General features: G+C 44.8%; 1 protein-coding gene across 1 annotated transcript; it reads right to left on the bottom strand.

Moving 5' to 3' along the window:
• Nucleotides 1-325: 325 nt before the first annotated feature.
• On the bottom strand, nt 326-15,272 carry LOC142775185 (uncharacterized). The gene is made up of 5 exons (XM_075876527.1): nt 14,711-15,272; nt 10,105-10,437; nt 5,447-5,910; nt 2,378-2,564; nt 326-1,894 (listed from the first exon to the last, which is right to left on the bottom strand). The coding sequence occupies exons 1-5, from the start codon at nt 15,098-15,100 to the stop codon at nt 1,538-1,540; spliced, it is 1,731 nt and encodes a 576-aa protein (XP_075732642.1). The 5' UTR covers nt 15,101-15,272; the 3' UTR covers nt 326-1,537.
• Nucleotides 15,273-16,622: the final 1,350 nt, after the last annotated feature.

Raw genomic sequence — 16,622 nt, 5'->3', positions numbered from 1 at the left:
AACGTTGCCCAGAGGGGCGACTAGCGTCAGAAGTGCACGGAGGCACTATGTCGGCCAGCGACGTTCAACAATCAGCAGCAAAGTTGACGTTCTTGTAAACGTATTGCACGCTTTTCTTATGCCGCCGTAACGTGCTGCACTACCACACGTTCACTATGCGGGACCTCGTGTGCAGGAACGAAGCTTAATCGTTGCCGCGTTCTCTCATCAAAACATCGCTTGATAACGCACGACCGTGCACGCGCGTGCTAAAGCAGAAACTTCGTCACCGTCGGCAAACGCTTCGGTTAGAAAACATAATAAGTGACAAAAAGAGTTCTAGTGGTAATTTGTACCATGACGTTGCATTTATTTCCTTTTTCAAGGAAGTTCCGCACGTGAGCAGTCGCACAGTTATACAACATGCTCGAAAGCGGTTAGTCCTTTATTGCTAAGTTATGTCGTATTCCCGGCAAGTATGCGTTAAATAACTTGGACTGCATTCTAAACATATTGAATATATGAAATATATATGAATATATTCATATATGAATATATTGAAAATATATGAAGCATGCTTGGCTATGTTTTTGGACCCACGCTTCAAGTCAACGGTATTCAGGAACAACAAACAAAAGTTGGTGTGGCTAAAAGATCTGGTGCTTCAGGAGGTTGCCCTATGCCCTGCTGTGGAAGTCGTGCAGCCAGCAGCAAAAGTGCAGGAGCCACAACAGTGTGTGAAGCCATCCTCTGATGTTTGGAGTGCATTTGATAATCTTGCAAATAGTCAAGTAGCAAGTACACCACTGTCTACTTCAGAATGGGAAATGAAAGCGTATTCTGAAGAAGCCCTACTGAAGAAATACAGTGACCCATGTGACTGGTGGCAGACTGTGGGCACCTTCAGATACCCCAGTCTGGCAAAGCTTTGCCCCAAGTACTTGCCCATACCAGCCACTTCAGTTCCAAGCGAGCGTGCCTTTTCAGTGGCAGGGGAGGTTGTCTCTGTTCGGAGGGAGCGCCTCCTGCCTGATAATGTGGAGCAACTCATATTCCTCCATGATAACATGTAGTCATTATGTTTCATGATAACAGCTAGTCATTATTTGCATTGTGTTCCAAATAACAGTGTATGTTGCGTTAACAGACAGGCTGTTGTGTATTTTTTTAGATAAATACATCTTAAATTATTGTAACTGTAGAGGCATTTGTCCTTTGATATTCGATATTCGATTCGATATTCGAACATGAATATTCGTATTTGATTCGTATTCGAAAAATTTCATATTCGCACACCCCTAATTAAGAGCCTCCCTCACATCCGCGATGTCGCAGGTGACGAAGTCTTGTCCAAGCGGCACATCGAGTAATTCTCGTCGCCCCCTTAATCCTCAAATCACACATCCCATTTCCTGTGTCCCATCTGCGAGCTTTGCACAGCGTGTGAAAGAATGAACAAAATGTAAGAATAAGAAAAATGATGAAACACAAGCGCTGTGTAAAGACGCACATGTCATTGGACTAGCCGCTGCCTCAGTTTTCATCTACACAACAGCGATCACTTGTTCGGAGTCCTGAAGTCCCCAATGTCCGTGACCTCGCAGACAAGCAAGTCTCGACCGGTGAGGAGCGAGTCGTCGTCCTCTTCGTCCTCCTCGATATGCATGTCCCCGCCTGCAACGTCCTGTTCAAGGAGCACCCGGGCGTCCGTCACCTGCTTGAGCAGGCCCCGCGCTTCCTCCTTGGTCTCAGGAAACTCGGTGCACTTGTGCGCGTACTCATACGCCGCATCCAGGTCCTTCTGGGCCAGGTGGTGCCTGGCCAGGAAGCGGCAGGCGTGAGCCAGGTCCTCGCGGTCTGCCCGGTAGCACTGGCTTTCGCACTGCCGTACGTAGTCGGTGAATGCTGCGCAGGCCTGAGAAGAGTCACAAAAGAGAGGTTCTCTATCTTTTCTTTAGTCACACAAGATTCGCAGCATCAACGGCATTATTGTGCTCGCACTAAAACAAGTCAGTCTTTTGGTTTGCAACCTCGCACAACAACAGGTCCCAGTCCCATAAAACCAACAAAAAGAAAGATTTAGGAAGGTCTGTCCCTGGTAGATACTCTTCATCTTGACACTCATGATTACTTCAGGATGACACATAATCCGGGACATGCAAATATAGAGATGCCATAATCCCAGTTTCATTCTCGCATATAAAGTCAAATAGCTTAAGACAAAATGTTTTTGCAGTGTTCATCTGAGGCCATTCCAAGGTTATTTTCATACATGTTGCGTTACCACTGCCCCCCGATACACCTTGGGACGCTTGAATGAATGCATTTCAAAGCTTTTACAGAATGGGATGAACAGTAACATGCAACCGTACGATGACAACGCAAAAGTGAACCACACCTGTTCACACTCGCCGAGGCACTCATAGACACGCGCCAGCTTGAACAGGGCGAGCCCCTCAAAGTCACCGAGAGAGTGGGCCCGCCAGAAGCACTTCTTGGCCTCGTGGTGCTTGTCCAGCTTTTCGTACGCCTCGCCCAGTGCCACCATCATGCGCGAGTCATTGGGCCGCAGCTCCTGTGCTTGCCTGCATGTTGCCCGTACACAGTCAAACCTCCTCCTTATAGCAAAGTTACACCTTATACCCCTGTCACACGGGTAGTCTAGCCACAGCTAAGTACAACGGCTATTAAATCCAATGGCAGTTGTACCTAGTCACACGACAAACATAACTGTAGTTATTCTGCTACGTTTCTGAATATGGAGGTAGGCAAGCTCTGTTAGCGTCGTAAACTGACAACATGGCAACCCCCTCGTCGAACAGGAGCCACTAGGCTCCCAGTGAATTATCCAGCCAGAAGCAAGTCAACTGGACCGTTGAGATGATGCAGATGTTGATACGCATTTTGGAAGATAAAGTGTGTGTACAAGTTATGTGTATAAGCACTGCCACGGAAGACTTGCTACTTTAATGAGTCTTGACAACGAGACACGTACCACGACGTGCGGCTACGCAGCTTGGTTGCTACCGGGTCGTTTCAAACGCAAAGCTACAGATTGGAAACAAATCGTTTTTGCGCAGAATGGTGCTGTTCTTGAACTTGTGCAATCATTTGCTACTAATGGCACTATGCATTTTCAACGTCATCATTGACTAAAGTTAAAGCTATGCTTGTTATATGCATACAAGTTGGTCCATGCTACAAGCGTGTGACAGCGCCTTTGTGTGGTTTACGGTAACTGCAGTTAAGTCCGCTAAATGCAGTTGAGTATGACAGTGGTAAAGCTTACCTGTGTGACAAGGGTATTACATGAAAGTAAGTCCATTAAAACCAAAAATTTGTTATAAAGGTATATTCCTGACACTGTCTATACTGAAATAATATTCATTTACTTCGTTTTAACGGATATTTTGTTATATCCGGGTTTCTTATACTGACGTTTGAGTGTACAGTATACAGTCGACATCCACTAACTTGACATCTATCAACATCAGTCTGGCTCTGCCTAACAGAAGGCGAAGGGCTCTTCCATGTTTCACCAATGAATGCGGTCCTGTGCTTGCTGACGCCATGTTTTCTCTCGCAGGCTTCATAACCTTATCTTCCCACTCAACTTTCTGCTTGCTGCTCGCGTGCTTGCTTTCACTTGAAATGCATGTTACTTTCAATAACCAGTGGTTCTCATGATTTCATGCTACATGCTCTGCCCATGCCCAACTCTTCTTTCTGATTTTGAGTTAGATGTTCGTAACACCCGTTTGTTCCCTGACCTAATAATAATATCTGGAGTTTTACATGCTAAGGTTACCATATGATTATGAGAGATGCCGTTAGTGGAGCGCTGTGAAAATTTTGACCATCTGGTGTTTGTTAATGTGCACTGATGTCGCACATTACGTGAGCCTCTACCATTCGCCCTTCATTCGAAATGCGACCGCCGTGGCGAGGATTGACCCCGTGACCATCAGGCCAGCAGCCGAGCACCCTAACTACTACTCCACCGCGCTAGATTGTTCCCTGATCTAGTTTATTCTCTTCCTGTCCCTGAAGGTTCCACCAATCATTTTTGTTTATATGGCTCACTGCACAGTCCTAAATTTTACTGCTACAAGACTAACAAAACTGGTTAGATTATCCGACAGATCGAATAATGCAAGAGACAGACAAGATATCGAAAGTCATTTCACAGTTGCCCCATTTGAACACATCTCCAAATAAAACATGCACCCATGTTTGATAGGTTAAAAGTAGGAAATTAACATCATATTGGCATAGCAGGCTGTAGATTTCCAGCTTGTAGGCTATAGACTCTTGTCATTTCCGCTTGTGCAATCGAAAACTCTCAAAATGCAGCAAAATCACAAATTCATCGGGTACTCCAGTTTATTTATTTATTTACATTTCACCTACATCGCCGTAAGGCATTTCATAGGGGAGGTACGCATGAGTAATTTCACTACATAGTTTGCAATCGATACAATAGATACAACAAATACAACAAAACTCAAAATATTTAAAAAAACACTCCAATAATGGTGAGCGTCACAAATTGCAAACAACGTCACAGTCATGCATTTGCAAGCACCCACACGCTTCGAGACAACAAAACATTCTTAGTGGCAGTGATATTGTAGGCGTTGTTACAAGGAAGAAAAAAACGATTCATAATAAGTTTCATTGAATATATCATACGGTAGACAGTTCCACACCTGTAATGTTTTTACAAAAGAGAACTACCAAAAAAGTGGGTTTTGTAGGGGTATTTCAGTATTTTTCGTGAATGGTCTCATCGATTTGAGACGTTAGTTGGTGCAAACAGATAATCAAGAGGGTGAATGGCATTTCCATTGTAATAAATACAATGAAAAAACTTAAGACACAGTTTCTGCCACCTTACCACCAGTGGCTCTCATTTCAATGTTATGTGAAATGGGGACGTATGGGGGGCGAAGGCATGGCAAAACAGAGTTCGAGACAATTCAAAACCTTTACTTTTTGTTTATGGACCTTTCGAGAGCATGTGCCCTAATGATGCCACGTGAATCGCCATTTTGACATCACTAAGAGTGCAAAAAAAGGGGAGGAAACGCCAAGAAAGAAGAACCTGCTCAATTGTGTGTCATCAAAAGATCTTTTAAGGCCCTAATGTTGCCACGGCATGCAAACACAGACACAAGGGAGTAGGCAAGACACCGTAAACGCTGCTTTCAAAGTATCAAACCTGCGGAAAAAAAGGTGAGGTGATGTATTTTATGGCCAAATGTCTCGCTCGAATAAAATAAGAATAATAGTAGCGCAGCGGCGGCGTGGTCCTTCGCAGGTTTTCGGCGGCAACGTGAACGGCGTGACCAAGAATGGGCTGTGGCGGGTGCACAACTCTACCCTTGACTAAGGGACAATGTTACATGATGACGCCGTTGTAAGACACCATGACATCACGGGGCATGAAAGAGAACACTGAACTGACCTGTAATAGTAGAGGCAGTAGTTCGGCATCTTGAGTATCTCGTAGGTCTGGCCCAGAGCGTACCAGGCCCGACAGTCCCGGCGGTTCACCTCGATGGCCTGCCGGTACGACTGGATGGCGGCATTGGTGTTCTTCATCTCCATGTACTCGTGGCCCATGAGAGTCCACGCCGCGAAGTAGTTCGGGTTGAGCCGCAACGCGCGGCCGAAGTAGAGGACGGCCTTCTCGTGCTGCGAGCGGAGCGAGTAGAAGTTGCCGATGACGCAGCATGTCTCGGGCCTGTACTTGTCAATGGCGCACACGCTATGGGCCAGGTGGCTCAGCTCAACACGCAGCTCCTTGACGTAGAGCAGGTTGGAATAGATGTACATGTTGTCCAGCCGGTACAGGTCAACCTTGCGCAGCTTCTGGAAGCACTCGATGGCCTTGTCGACTACCCGCATGTTGTGGTAGGAGATGGCGACCTGCGCCATCAAAAGTGCACAAATGCCACAATGTTACTCTTGCAGTGAAATCTAAATAAGGTAGAAGTTCAGGGGAAATATGGTAGCTTGAAGGGATTGAAAACACTTTGAATGCGGCGCTGTCACTGGAGTCAATGTTCCAACAAGCAGACTTGTCTCTTTCAAGGCTGCAATGGCCTATCTTAGAGCATGCATTTTCATGCTTCTACCTTCTCCTCCAGTTTAAATAGAGGAGGAAAGAAGAAGTGCACAAAGGGGGTCGGTGAAGGGGGTGGTGTGGCGAAATCGGTGAGTCAAAAGGAAAGAGAAAGCAGTAAGCAAAAATAAAAAAGAGAGTGGTTCGGGTGGTGTTGGGGGATTCGGAATGTAAGTGCGGAAGGGGAAGTAGCATGTTTGTCGAATTACAGGTTTCGAGTGTGAGCACCACCAGACAATGACTACTTCGTGGTGGTGATAACAGTTGAAAATTCCTAGATGTAAGGCATAATTCCCACTGGTTTTCAATGTCTATCTACCGTAATGGACAGCAGCCATTACGCCGGGGGGCAAGGCATCAGGTTTGACCTCATCAGGTTACGCAGCAGGCAAAGCATCGTTATTTGATGAAACAGGAAACAGCGCAAGACATGCGACAATGACACACAAACCAAGAGCTGACTTACAACCCGGGTCGGTCTGTGTTACTGCCCCTTCTTTCGCGCTGTTTTCTGTTTCCTTGAATATGCACCAACCCGCCCAAATAAGGACTCTAGTTCATCGCTATCACTAAGATCATTCGTTTGTTTGGAGGCTGCTAGGACTGCCAAGATGATGCTGAGCTGCAAAGTGGTTTGATGTCAAAATAAGAACATGGCGGAACAACATCAGTGCCACTGATGTCTCGAGGAAGCAAAATGCCCCGAATGCCTACGATGTCCACCACATCAATAATTTTCTGTTCAATTCGAGCATAGTTCGTGGTGACCACTGAAAGTGCGTAAACTGAACCTCCCGAGTGCTGTAGGTCACAGACGTAGTATTTTCTTAAAGCAGGGGTTGTCAAGCATGTTGGCCTCAGGGAACCCTGCTAGGCTCTGTTAAGTGCCACGGAACGCCATCTCTCCTCGCTTTTATGCGAGCATTTTTTATTCGATTCTCTCTACATTCACATTCACGTGCAATAAACTTTAAAATAAGCTTACATGAAAAACTGATCCACTGAAATGCAGCTACACTTGCTTTCCTTGCATTAGCGAATCGGCGCAAGGCTCAGGAACACTCGGGGCCAGCCATATGTCCACTGCTGGGTTTAGCCGATTCCTGTGCCTATTTTTACAGTAGGCTAGTGATGGGGATGCCTACTCACAAGTTACATTGTTGCAAAAAGACTAGACTACAGCATGTCCACTGCCTTATTTTCCTATCTTCAAACATGAGAAATGCGCATAGGAGTAATATAAGGCTTCAGAGATTCAAGTGCAACCTTAAACACGTGGCCCGTTTTCGGAGTACGGCTGGATAGCTGCTGGCAGGATTCATTGCACAGCACGCGCTCATTCTGTGCACTCTGTGTTCCGTGAAAGAAACACGGAACGCACAGGACCAGCGCTGCATGTTCCTTTTGTAATCGTCTCTACCATGCATCAACCATGCAAGCATTTCAACTAGTCCAGCTTTCTATTCTATTGCCTTCATCATCCAAAGCACCGGCATGTCAGCATGAACTTGGTCAACCATTTTACATACTTTGGCTGCATTAGCTCAAGAGAATTCTCTCATTTTTGATGTTGAAGTTGCTAGCTCCCTCTGAAGACATTGTAATTCATTTTTATTGTTTACTAGGGGTCTGCAAATAATAAATTTTTGAATATTAAATGCAAAGCATTTCTTTACGTACTGCAAGCACTTTTGGCATCCGCCCGTCCATCTGTCTCTCTAGCTGCTTACGACTGGGTGCTCTCGTGATCACCCCCTTAACTTGGCATCAACCCAAATTAATATGGGAGGACAAGATGGTTTGACGAATATGAAGCGCTAGTCAAAACTTGAATAATGTGACAATCCCATCACGTCCATCGTCAAACACTTCCCGTTAAACAGTGACTCATACCTGTGGGCGCGCGTGTGCCACTGGTATGCACGTGTGTGCCACAGGTGACTGAAACTTAGTAACTCCCTGGGAAGGCGAGAACACACCTTGGTAATTTCAACAGATGAGCGTTAAGAAAAAGCTGACATCAGCAGGGTTGACCCAATGAACACATACAATAAATAACAGGGTCTCAGCAGGAATCGAACCCCAGCATTCTGCGTGTAAATAAAGTATTCTACCAAAGAGCCAAGCCAGGTCGAGGAACTACTTTTCAAATAGATCGCAATGTTTGTGAAATGTAAAAAAAGATGAGGGGGGGGGGCAATTCAATTTTATAAACATTACATATCTACTTCTATCATACAGCCGTCGTGTTGGGCTAACGTCAATTCTAGTTAGGTATGGAATGTTGAACAGCTGCCAGTGAAATTATAGCTTGAAATTGACTTGCACACAAATGTTCAACATACCATAACTTTTGTTCAAATTGATTTAGAGCATCCAATTTTGTTGCACTGCACACAGTCCTGATTCGAAATTAGTGTGATATGTCAACTTACTTGGTAGCTCTCTCAGTTTAAAAAACATCTTGCTCCCCAAAAGGCACACGAAATATCCTGTATTTTAGAAACTACACCTTGTACAAGAAAAATATTTGGTTATTTAATGACAGCACACATATATGCATAAGCTCACCAAGTTTAATAAAATTCAATCAAGAAATAAAAACTTTTTTTAAGAGCAGTGCCTCTCCTAATAATATCATGGAAATCGTTTTTCTATTCACTATCCCCTTAAAGGGGCCCTGCAACACTTTTTGAGCATGGTCAGAAAATGCTGCCCATCGGTAGTAGAGGCTTCCAAGAACCCGCGAGCCAAATGTAATAGCGCAGCACGCGACCTGGAATTCGCAACAAATTGTCAAAGTCAGCTAAATATTACTTTCTCTTCCCTCGACAAATCACGGAATATGCCTAAAAGTCAAACATATATGACCCATCTATCAGCCATTGGCTGATTTCAACATGGCGCACTCAGTTCTCACTTGTCCACACATGCACGCGCGATCGCAGTGAAAAAGCCACGTGTTCGATGAAAAATAAAAAAGTGCTCAAGGTCACAAGGCGAGCGTGACGTTTTTTGTTTGCCCCTCCCATCCCTCTCTGCTTAGCTTCCAGCGCTTTCGTCGAGATTAGAGAAAAGAGAATGCGATTGCAGGGTGTGACAAATATTTGTAACTCTGCTCGTACTGGACGGATTCTTAAAATTTTTGCGGCATTGAATCTGAGAGGCAATAGGCTTTTCCAGTGTATTAATTCCACGGTTACTCAAAAAAGTGTTTCAGAGCCCCTTCAAAGCATTTCAAACCTGAGCCTGAGAGAGTACTGAAACGAATGTTAAATATTTTCTGATTGTTATGCTAAGTAAAAGCACTAACATAGAAAACCCTGAAAAGAGCACTGTAGTGACTGGGAATACGTCCACTATATTTTATACCACTACCTTGAAAAAATACTTTCACCATTGTGGGGGCGGCTTTTACGTGATGTGTCATTGCAGTGTGATGCAGTGGGGAGACAGCCATTTGCCACGTACTACCGGCAGATCTGTCATGTGCTCGTGCTGTATGTAAACAACGATGAGTGATTTGTCATCCAGTGACCCCCCCCCCCCCGACAGTCGCTTCTGCTGTTAGGCTGCGTTCAAGGCGAAGAGTTCGCAAGCTCAGTGGTACTGTGTTGGCTCAGTTAACTAATGTCTATAGCAATGGGGCTGGCTTGCTGAGGCTCAGCGACAAGAACTTTGATATGAAAGCAAAATGTTTTATACACATTTTCTTAATACGGTGCGTGGAAAGCAGTGACACTGCACACTGAGGAAAATGAAAAGCGTTCCTTTCGAGACATCTCAAAATTGTGTCAGTATGCCTTTGAAGCTAACTGCCGCTCCTTGTGCTGACCTATGCCATGAAGTCGAGACGTCTCAAAGTTGTGTCAGTATGCCTTTGAAGCTAACTGCCGCTCCTTGTGCTGACCTATGCTATGAAGTGCTGACCTGAGGTACTGACCTAAGTACCATGAGGTGCTGACCTGCACCAGGAGATGCTGACCTGAGGTACTAACCTGTGCCATAAGGTACGTGCTCTCAAGGAAGGGTCCCTTCTGCAGCTGCTCGTATGTCTCAAGCACCTCCTCACAGAGCTGCAACTCGAGGTAGGTGTGGCCGAGGAAGAACTGCTTCATCCAATGGTCGGGCAGAACGAGGCTTCGCAGGTGGTCGCAGTCAGCCACCATTGAGGACAGCTCCAGCCAGGCACCCCAGTGCAGGGGCTCGGCTTGCACAGCCTCGACGAAAACGTCGATAGCTTGCTGTCGCAGCTGGAGCCGCTTGAGGACCACGCCATAGATGTAGAGGCAGAAGCCGTCCAGCTTGGGCCGCAGGGCCCTCAACTCAGCCTGTGGGCAAGAAGCAAAGAGAAGAAGCCCAAAACACCCTCGATGATGTCAAACCCTTTAAGACACCACGAATGAAGAACTGTCTGTAAATGTGTCCAACTAAAACATTACTTCAATTATGATAATTATTATGGTTGTATATGCTAAAACACAATGTTATTATGAGGCATGCCTTAGTGGAAGGTTCTAGAAATTGTGACCATCTGGTGTTCTTTAACGTGCACTGATGTCGCACAATACAAGGGTCTCTAGCGTTTTATCCCCATATAAACGCAACTTCTGCAGCCAAAATCAAACACGCGACTTAACGTTACTTCAAGACACTCAATATTTTATTGAGAAAATATAAACTAATGTTATAATACATTGGTTTGCATGACGTATAGTAATTCATCTGAAGAAAATTGTAATTTAATATCTATTTCTCCCGAGATCTAAGACAACGATGGCAAAGAATGTATAGCGGATGTCATTACAAGTAACTGTAATGTAAATGTGAAGAAAGAAAAGTACGAAAGGATAAGTAGCCATGCGCGGGAACCAATATTCGAATAATGCATCCGATGCTCCACCAACTAAGCTACTATGACGGCTATCCCCACGTCCATTTTATGAGATATACATGTGCATTGAGCTAGCACTGAGAGGGAAAGTACAGGAATTCAGAGTGTCGCTGCAGAACAGGTACTCGGCTCTTAGTGAGAAAACCAACCTTGGCGTAGATACAATGAATGATAATCTGACGAGTATTATTACGGAGTGTGCAGTGGAAGTTGGAGGCAGGGTAGTTAGCCAGGACACTGGCAAGCTTTCCCAGGAAACAAAGAACCTAATTAAGAAGCGTCAAATCATGAAAGTGTCAAGTACAACAGACAAAATAGAACTGGCAGAGCTTTCGAAGTTGATTAATAGACGTAAGGTATGCGATGTAAGAAGGTATAACAAGGAGAGAATTGAACACGCTCTGAAAAACGGAGGAAGCGTCAAAGCAGCGAAGAGAAAACTTGGGATAGGCAAAGTCGGATGTATGCACTAAGGGAAAAAGAAGGCAAAATAACTACCAATATGGATAGGATAGTTAAAATAGCGGAGGAGTTTTATAGAGATCTTTGCAGTACCCGAGACAACCACGACCTTAATACTTTAAGAACTAGCAGTAACCCAGATGACACCCCACCAGTAATAATAGAAGAAGTCAGAAAAGCTTTGGAGAGCATGCAAAGAGGCAAAGCTGCTGGTGAGGATGAGGTAACATAAGATCTGCTGAAAGAGGGAGGACAGATTGTGTTAGAAAAACTAGCCACCCTGTTTACGAGGTGTCTCCCGACGGGAAGAGTACCAGGGTCTTGGAAGAACGCTAACATCATCTTAATACATAAGAAAGGAGATGACAAGGACTTGAAGAATTACAGGCCGATCAGCTTGCTCTCTGTAGTATACAAGCTATTTACAAAGGTAATTGCTAACAGAGTAAAGAAAACATTAGAATTCAATCAACCAAAGGAACAAGCAGGGTTTCGAACAGGCTACTCAACAATTGACCACATTCATACTATCAGTCAGGTAATAGAGAAATGCTCAGATTACAACCAACCACTATACATAGCCTTCATAGATTACGAGAAGACGTTTGATTCAGTAGAAATATCAGCCGTCATGCAGACACTGCGGAATCAGGGCGTAGATGAAGTATATATAAACATTCTGGAAGAAATATACAGGGGATCAACTGCTACCATAGTGCTTCATAAAGAAAGCAACAGAATACCAATCAAGAAGGGTGTAAGGCAGGGGGACACAATCTCCCCAATGCTATTTACCGCGTGCTTACAGGAAGCTTTCAGAAACCTAGAATGGGAACAGTTAGAAATAAGAGCTAATGGAGAATACCTTAGTAACCTGCGCTTCGCCGATGGCATTGCATTGCTGAGTAACTCAGGGGACGAATTGCAACTCATGATTACGGAGTTAGACAGGGATAGCAGAATGGTGGGTCTTAAAATTAATCTGCAGAAAACGAAAGTAATGTACAACAACCTCGGAAAGGAGCAGCGCTTCGAGATAGGTAATAGTGCACTTGAAGTTGTAAAAGACTATGTCTACTTAGGGCAGGTAATAACCGCAGAGCCGAACCACGAGATTGAAGTAACTAGAAGAATAAGAATGGGGTGGAGCACATTCGGCAAGCACTCTCAAATTATGGCAGGTAGATTGCCACTATCCCTCAAGAGGAAGGTATATAACAGCTGTATCTTGCCGGTACTTAGCTATGGAGCGAAAACCTGGAGACTTACAAAGATGGTTCAGCTTAAATTGAGGACGACGCAGCGAGCAATGGAAAGAAAAATGGTAGGTGTAACCTTAAGAGACAAGAAGAGAGTAGAGTGGATTTTGGGACAAAAGGGGGTTAAGAATATCATAGTTGAAATAAAGAAGAGCAAATGGACATGGGCCCGCCATGTAGCGCGTAGACAGGATAACCGCTGATCATTAAGGGTAACAAACTGGATTCCCAGAGAAGGGAAGCGGGTTAGGGGGAGAATGAAGGTTAGGTGGGCCGATGAGATTAAGAAGTTTGCGGGTATAAATTGGCAGCAGCAAGCACAGGACCGGGTTAACTGACGGAACATGGAGGAGGCCTTTGTCCCGCAGTGGACGTAGTCAGGCTGATGATGATGACATGTGCATTGAACGCAGGAGCATTAATTAGTGCCTCCGGTAACCATGATGGTGAGTGCGGAATAGTCTTTTTCTGCCTGTAGGCATCGCGTAGCATGTGATCTTATTACGAGCTAATAGCTGACAAGCCCGTAGTAAGATCACTTGCTACGTGAAGTACAAAACAGCAAAGCTAGACAAGGACAGGTATGAAAGAAGTGCCTTTTTTGCTTCCCTTCCAACTTTAGGTCACCAATCTGCACCGTGTCACGCTTTCAAGGACAACGCGGGTAATATGAAGAGCACATGAATCTACATTCATGAAAGTTGTAGCATCTTGAGTCCGTAATATTGCAGCAGCACCGTCCGGGAGTAGAACGAACGACTATTATTATTCGCAGCAGCATCAAGAAGTAGTCGAACGTGATGGGAGAGACAGAGTTAAGGAAGCGCCACCAGCGCTTTCATTTCACAGCCGGCACTATGTGGCCAGTTAGAAAAGGAGCTTTGTTAATGGACAGTTAACTTTACATTAGGATCAGGCACTTTTTGGTAGTTTATTTTCTTCTCTCATATTCTTCGTGTAACCAAGACAAATGCACATATAACACAACGACAGTCCCAAAATCATTTTTACGATTCGACAGTAGTGCCATTGAACTTTCCATGCTTCTGTAGAAAATATATGATACACACTACAGTGAAATCATTTTCTAACCTACAGCACATGTTCATACATTTCTTTATGCTACATTTCTGACGTGAATGAAAGTTCAGAAATTGCTGGTTCAAATGGACTTGATCCCTGCCGCAGCAGTCAGATTTCAATTCACGCTTAACAACCCCACATAAACAAAGTTTCTGAAGACCTCTACTATGACGTCTCCTATTGCCCGGGCTACTTTGGGACGCTGAACCCCATAAACCAGTAGTCATGAACCAAGAAGAACACAGCCACGGACTTAAATGGTTTCATTCAGTCTACAGAATACCTTTTCCAAGATGCTGTGTTTTGGAACACATCGGAGAACAGCGTCTCTTGAACACTTCCAGATTGCATCCAGCAACGAAGAATAAGCTCAGGTGTACATTTTCAAATAACCTTTTAATTAAGACAGCGAGAGGCCACAAAGAGATAAACTCATGTTGGCAGTCCAAAAACTCGCTTTAGGTCATACTGTCAGCTGCTTTACCATTATCTACGATGGAGGCGAAAATGCTGTAGACCGGTGTGCTCAGATTTAGGTGAACGTCAAAGAATCCCAGGTGGTCGAAATTTCCGGAGCCCTCCACTACGGCATCTCTTATAATCATGGTGGTTTTAGGACGTTAAACCCCACATATCTATCTTTGCCATGATCTATCGCTGCCAGCAGGCAGCAGTCTATCACAGCTGCTAGCACAGCATCAGAACACAATTTGTCATACGCCGAATGAGCCTTACACTGACACAAGACGAACAACCCACGAGTAATAAGGCTAAATAAACCTTAATACACCAACAACGATCATCGGTGCACAGTCTGGCACCGGTACAACGCACTAACAGACGCAAGCGCCGTTGACACGAATGCGGCAAGATAGCACGTCGCAACGACGAAAAACGAGTACACACCTGCAGGTCTTTGAGCTCCTGGCTCGCCCCGCGGTCCGTAGCCGTGATCGGCTCGACGGTGTCGTCCAGTCGCTTTTTCTCGTCCGAGAGGTACCTGGCGTAGAAGTGGAGAAACCGCGTCGTCCCACTGGCGTTCTTGGTGAAGTACGCGACGCGGTCGTACTCCTGGAGGTCCAGGTAGCTCTTGGCGAGGAAGTACGAGTCGTCCAAGTCGTCGTCGTCGTCGGACGCCGCCTGGTCCGGCGGACTCGCCTCGACATCACGCAGGACGTACGCGAGCTCGGACGCCCACTTTGCGCTCTGTCGCAGTCCTCGCAGAGCGCAATCGCGCCGAGAGCGTAGCAAATCACGCTTGATCACGGGGAAGTCTAAATTCAAACATTGCGACATGCTAGAGAGCGCAGAACGGCTGTGCGAAATAAATCTTCTTCTTTCTCTATGGTCAAAATCAGCGGCTTAGCTTCTTAGTAACACTACCCGCCGCCACAAAACACTGTCGCTGTCGTCGCTAACGAGGTTAGTTTTAAATTGTGTCTCCAGGGGTTAATTAAGCGTGTTTTGAAAGCACTGTGTCACGGTTATTAGTGACAGCAGACAATAAATATAAAAACTTTTATGTGGTTTATGCAATAAATATGATATAAGTGAGAAGAAACTAAAGTTAACGAAGAGGTAACCTGCTGCCAGCGGGAAAATTCAAAAAGCAGCCCAAATGTATCGTGCAGGGCTAACAGTTTTTGAGGGTGATGCTTGATCATGATGAAGCATCGGCGTAAATCATAGAAGGGCTCTTGGGCTCAAGCTGGGGCGACACCCCTTCCAAGTTTCATATATTTGAATTACTTGACAGTTAAGTGTATAGGGCATTCGACTTTTTGTAAAGGGTGATTATTTTTTAGCGTGTACCTGTGTTCAATATGTAAGACTAAATCGCAAAAGCCGCTTGACCGGTACAAAGAAGACAGAATAAAAAAAACAATTAGGCGCTAACTCAAATCCCAGGCTTGATTTCTAAATTTTATGTAAATACATGATTTCATTTTCGTGTAAATAAACAACCCATATTTAAAAAAATGGCCGCTATGTTCTAATTTGTGTCTACTCTCGTGAAAAACTAGCATCGAGATCGATGCTCTCTTCAATAGTGCCCACTTCTACACAAATGTCACTTGTTCCCCTTTCGAGGAGCAGCACGTAAACATTAAGAAAATGCCTAAGACCACCCGGGGAACGATCTAAAGGGCGCTAGAAAACTCCAATACGGACAAGATGAAGGTCGACAACATCGTCCTGGTGGGAAATGCGACGTGCAGTCCCCGGATCCAGAAGCTTGTCAAGGTGTTGAACTGAATGCAAAGAGCTTTGTTTGAACATCAGACCGGACGAGATGATCACCGTCAGAGCTGCCCTGTCAACCAGAACCAAGGATGAGACCTTTTTTTTAATAATTGTTATTGCAATAATTAATACGAGGATTGTTTTGTTGTGTTAATTTAAAAGCTGTTAATTTGTGTCCACAGCGGTATCCCTTGCTTTTCCTAATTAATTTTTTATAGTGATAGGTAGGAAAAATTAAAACGAAACGCAGGCTACTACGCTTCAGATATAGTAGTACGGACAAAGATGTTGCACTACCGGACAATGGTTTCGTGTTGTGCGCGGAAAGTAGCGCATGATGAAAGACGAGCGAGACGCCACTTTCCAGCGGAATAAAACCCCGAAGGTTACAAATTAAATTGTTAAAAATTATATATCCTCTGTTATTTACATGTGTTTATTATTCCCTCTCTCTGTCTCTGTCCCAGAAACATTCTCGAAAGGGCTATGTACGTGCGTGCGCTTTTCCGCACAACGTCTGCGCGCCTGAAAAAGTACCCTTCACAGGCGGCAAGAGAAATTCGTTGTGGAAGGC

Source organism: Rhipicephalus microplus, chromosome X, assembly GCF_043290135.1.
Source record: "Rhipicephalus microplus isolate Deutch F79 chromosome X, USDA_Rmic, whole genome shotgun sequence".
NCBI lineage: Eukaryota > Metazoa > Arthropoda > Arachnida > Ixodida > Ixodidae > Rhipicephalus > Rhipicephalus microplus.
This window is presented reverse-complemented; position numbering and strand designations above follow the sequence as displayed.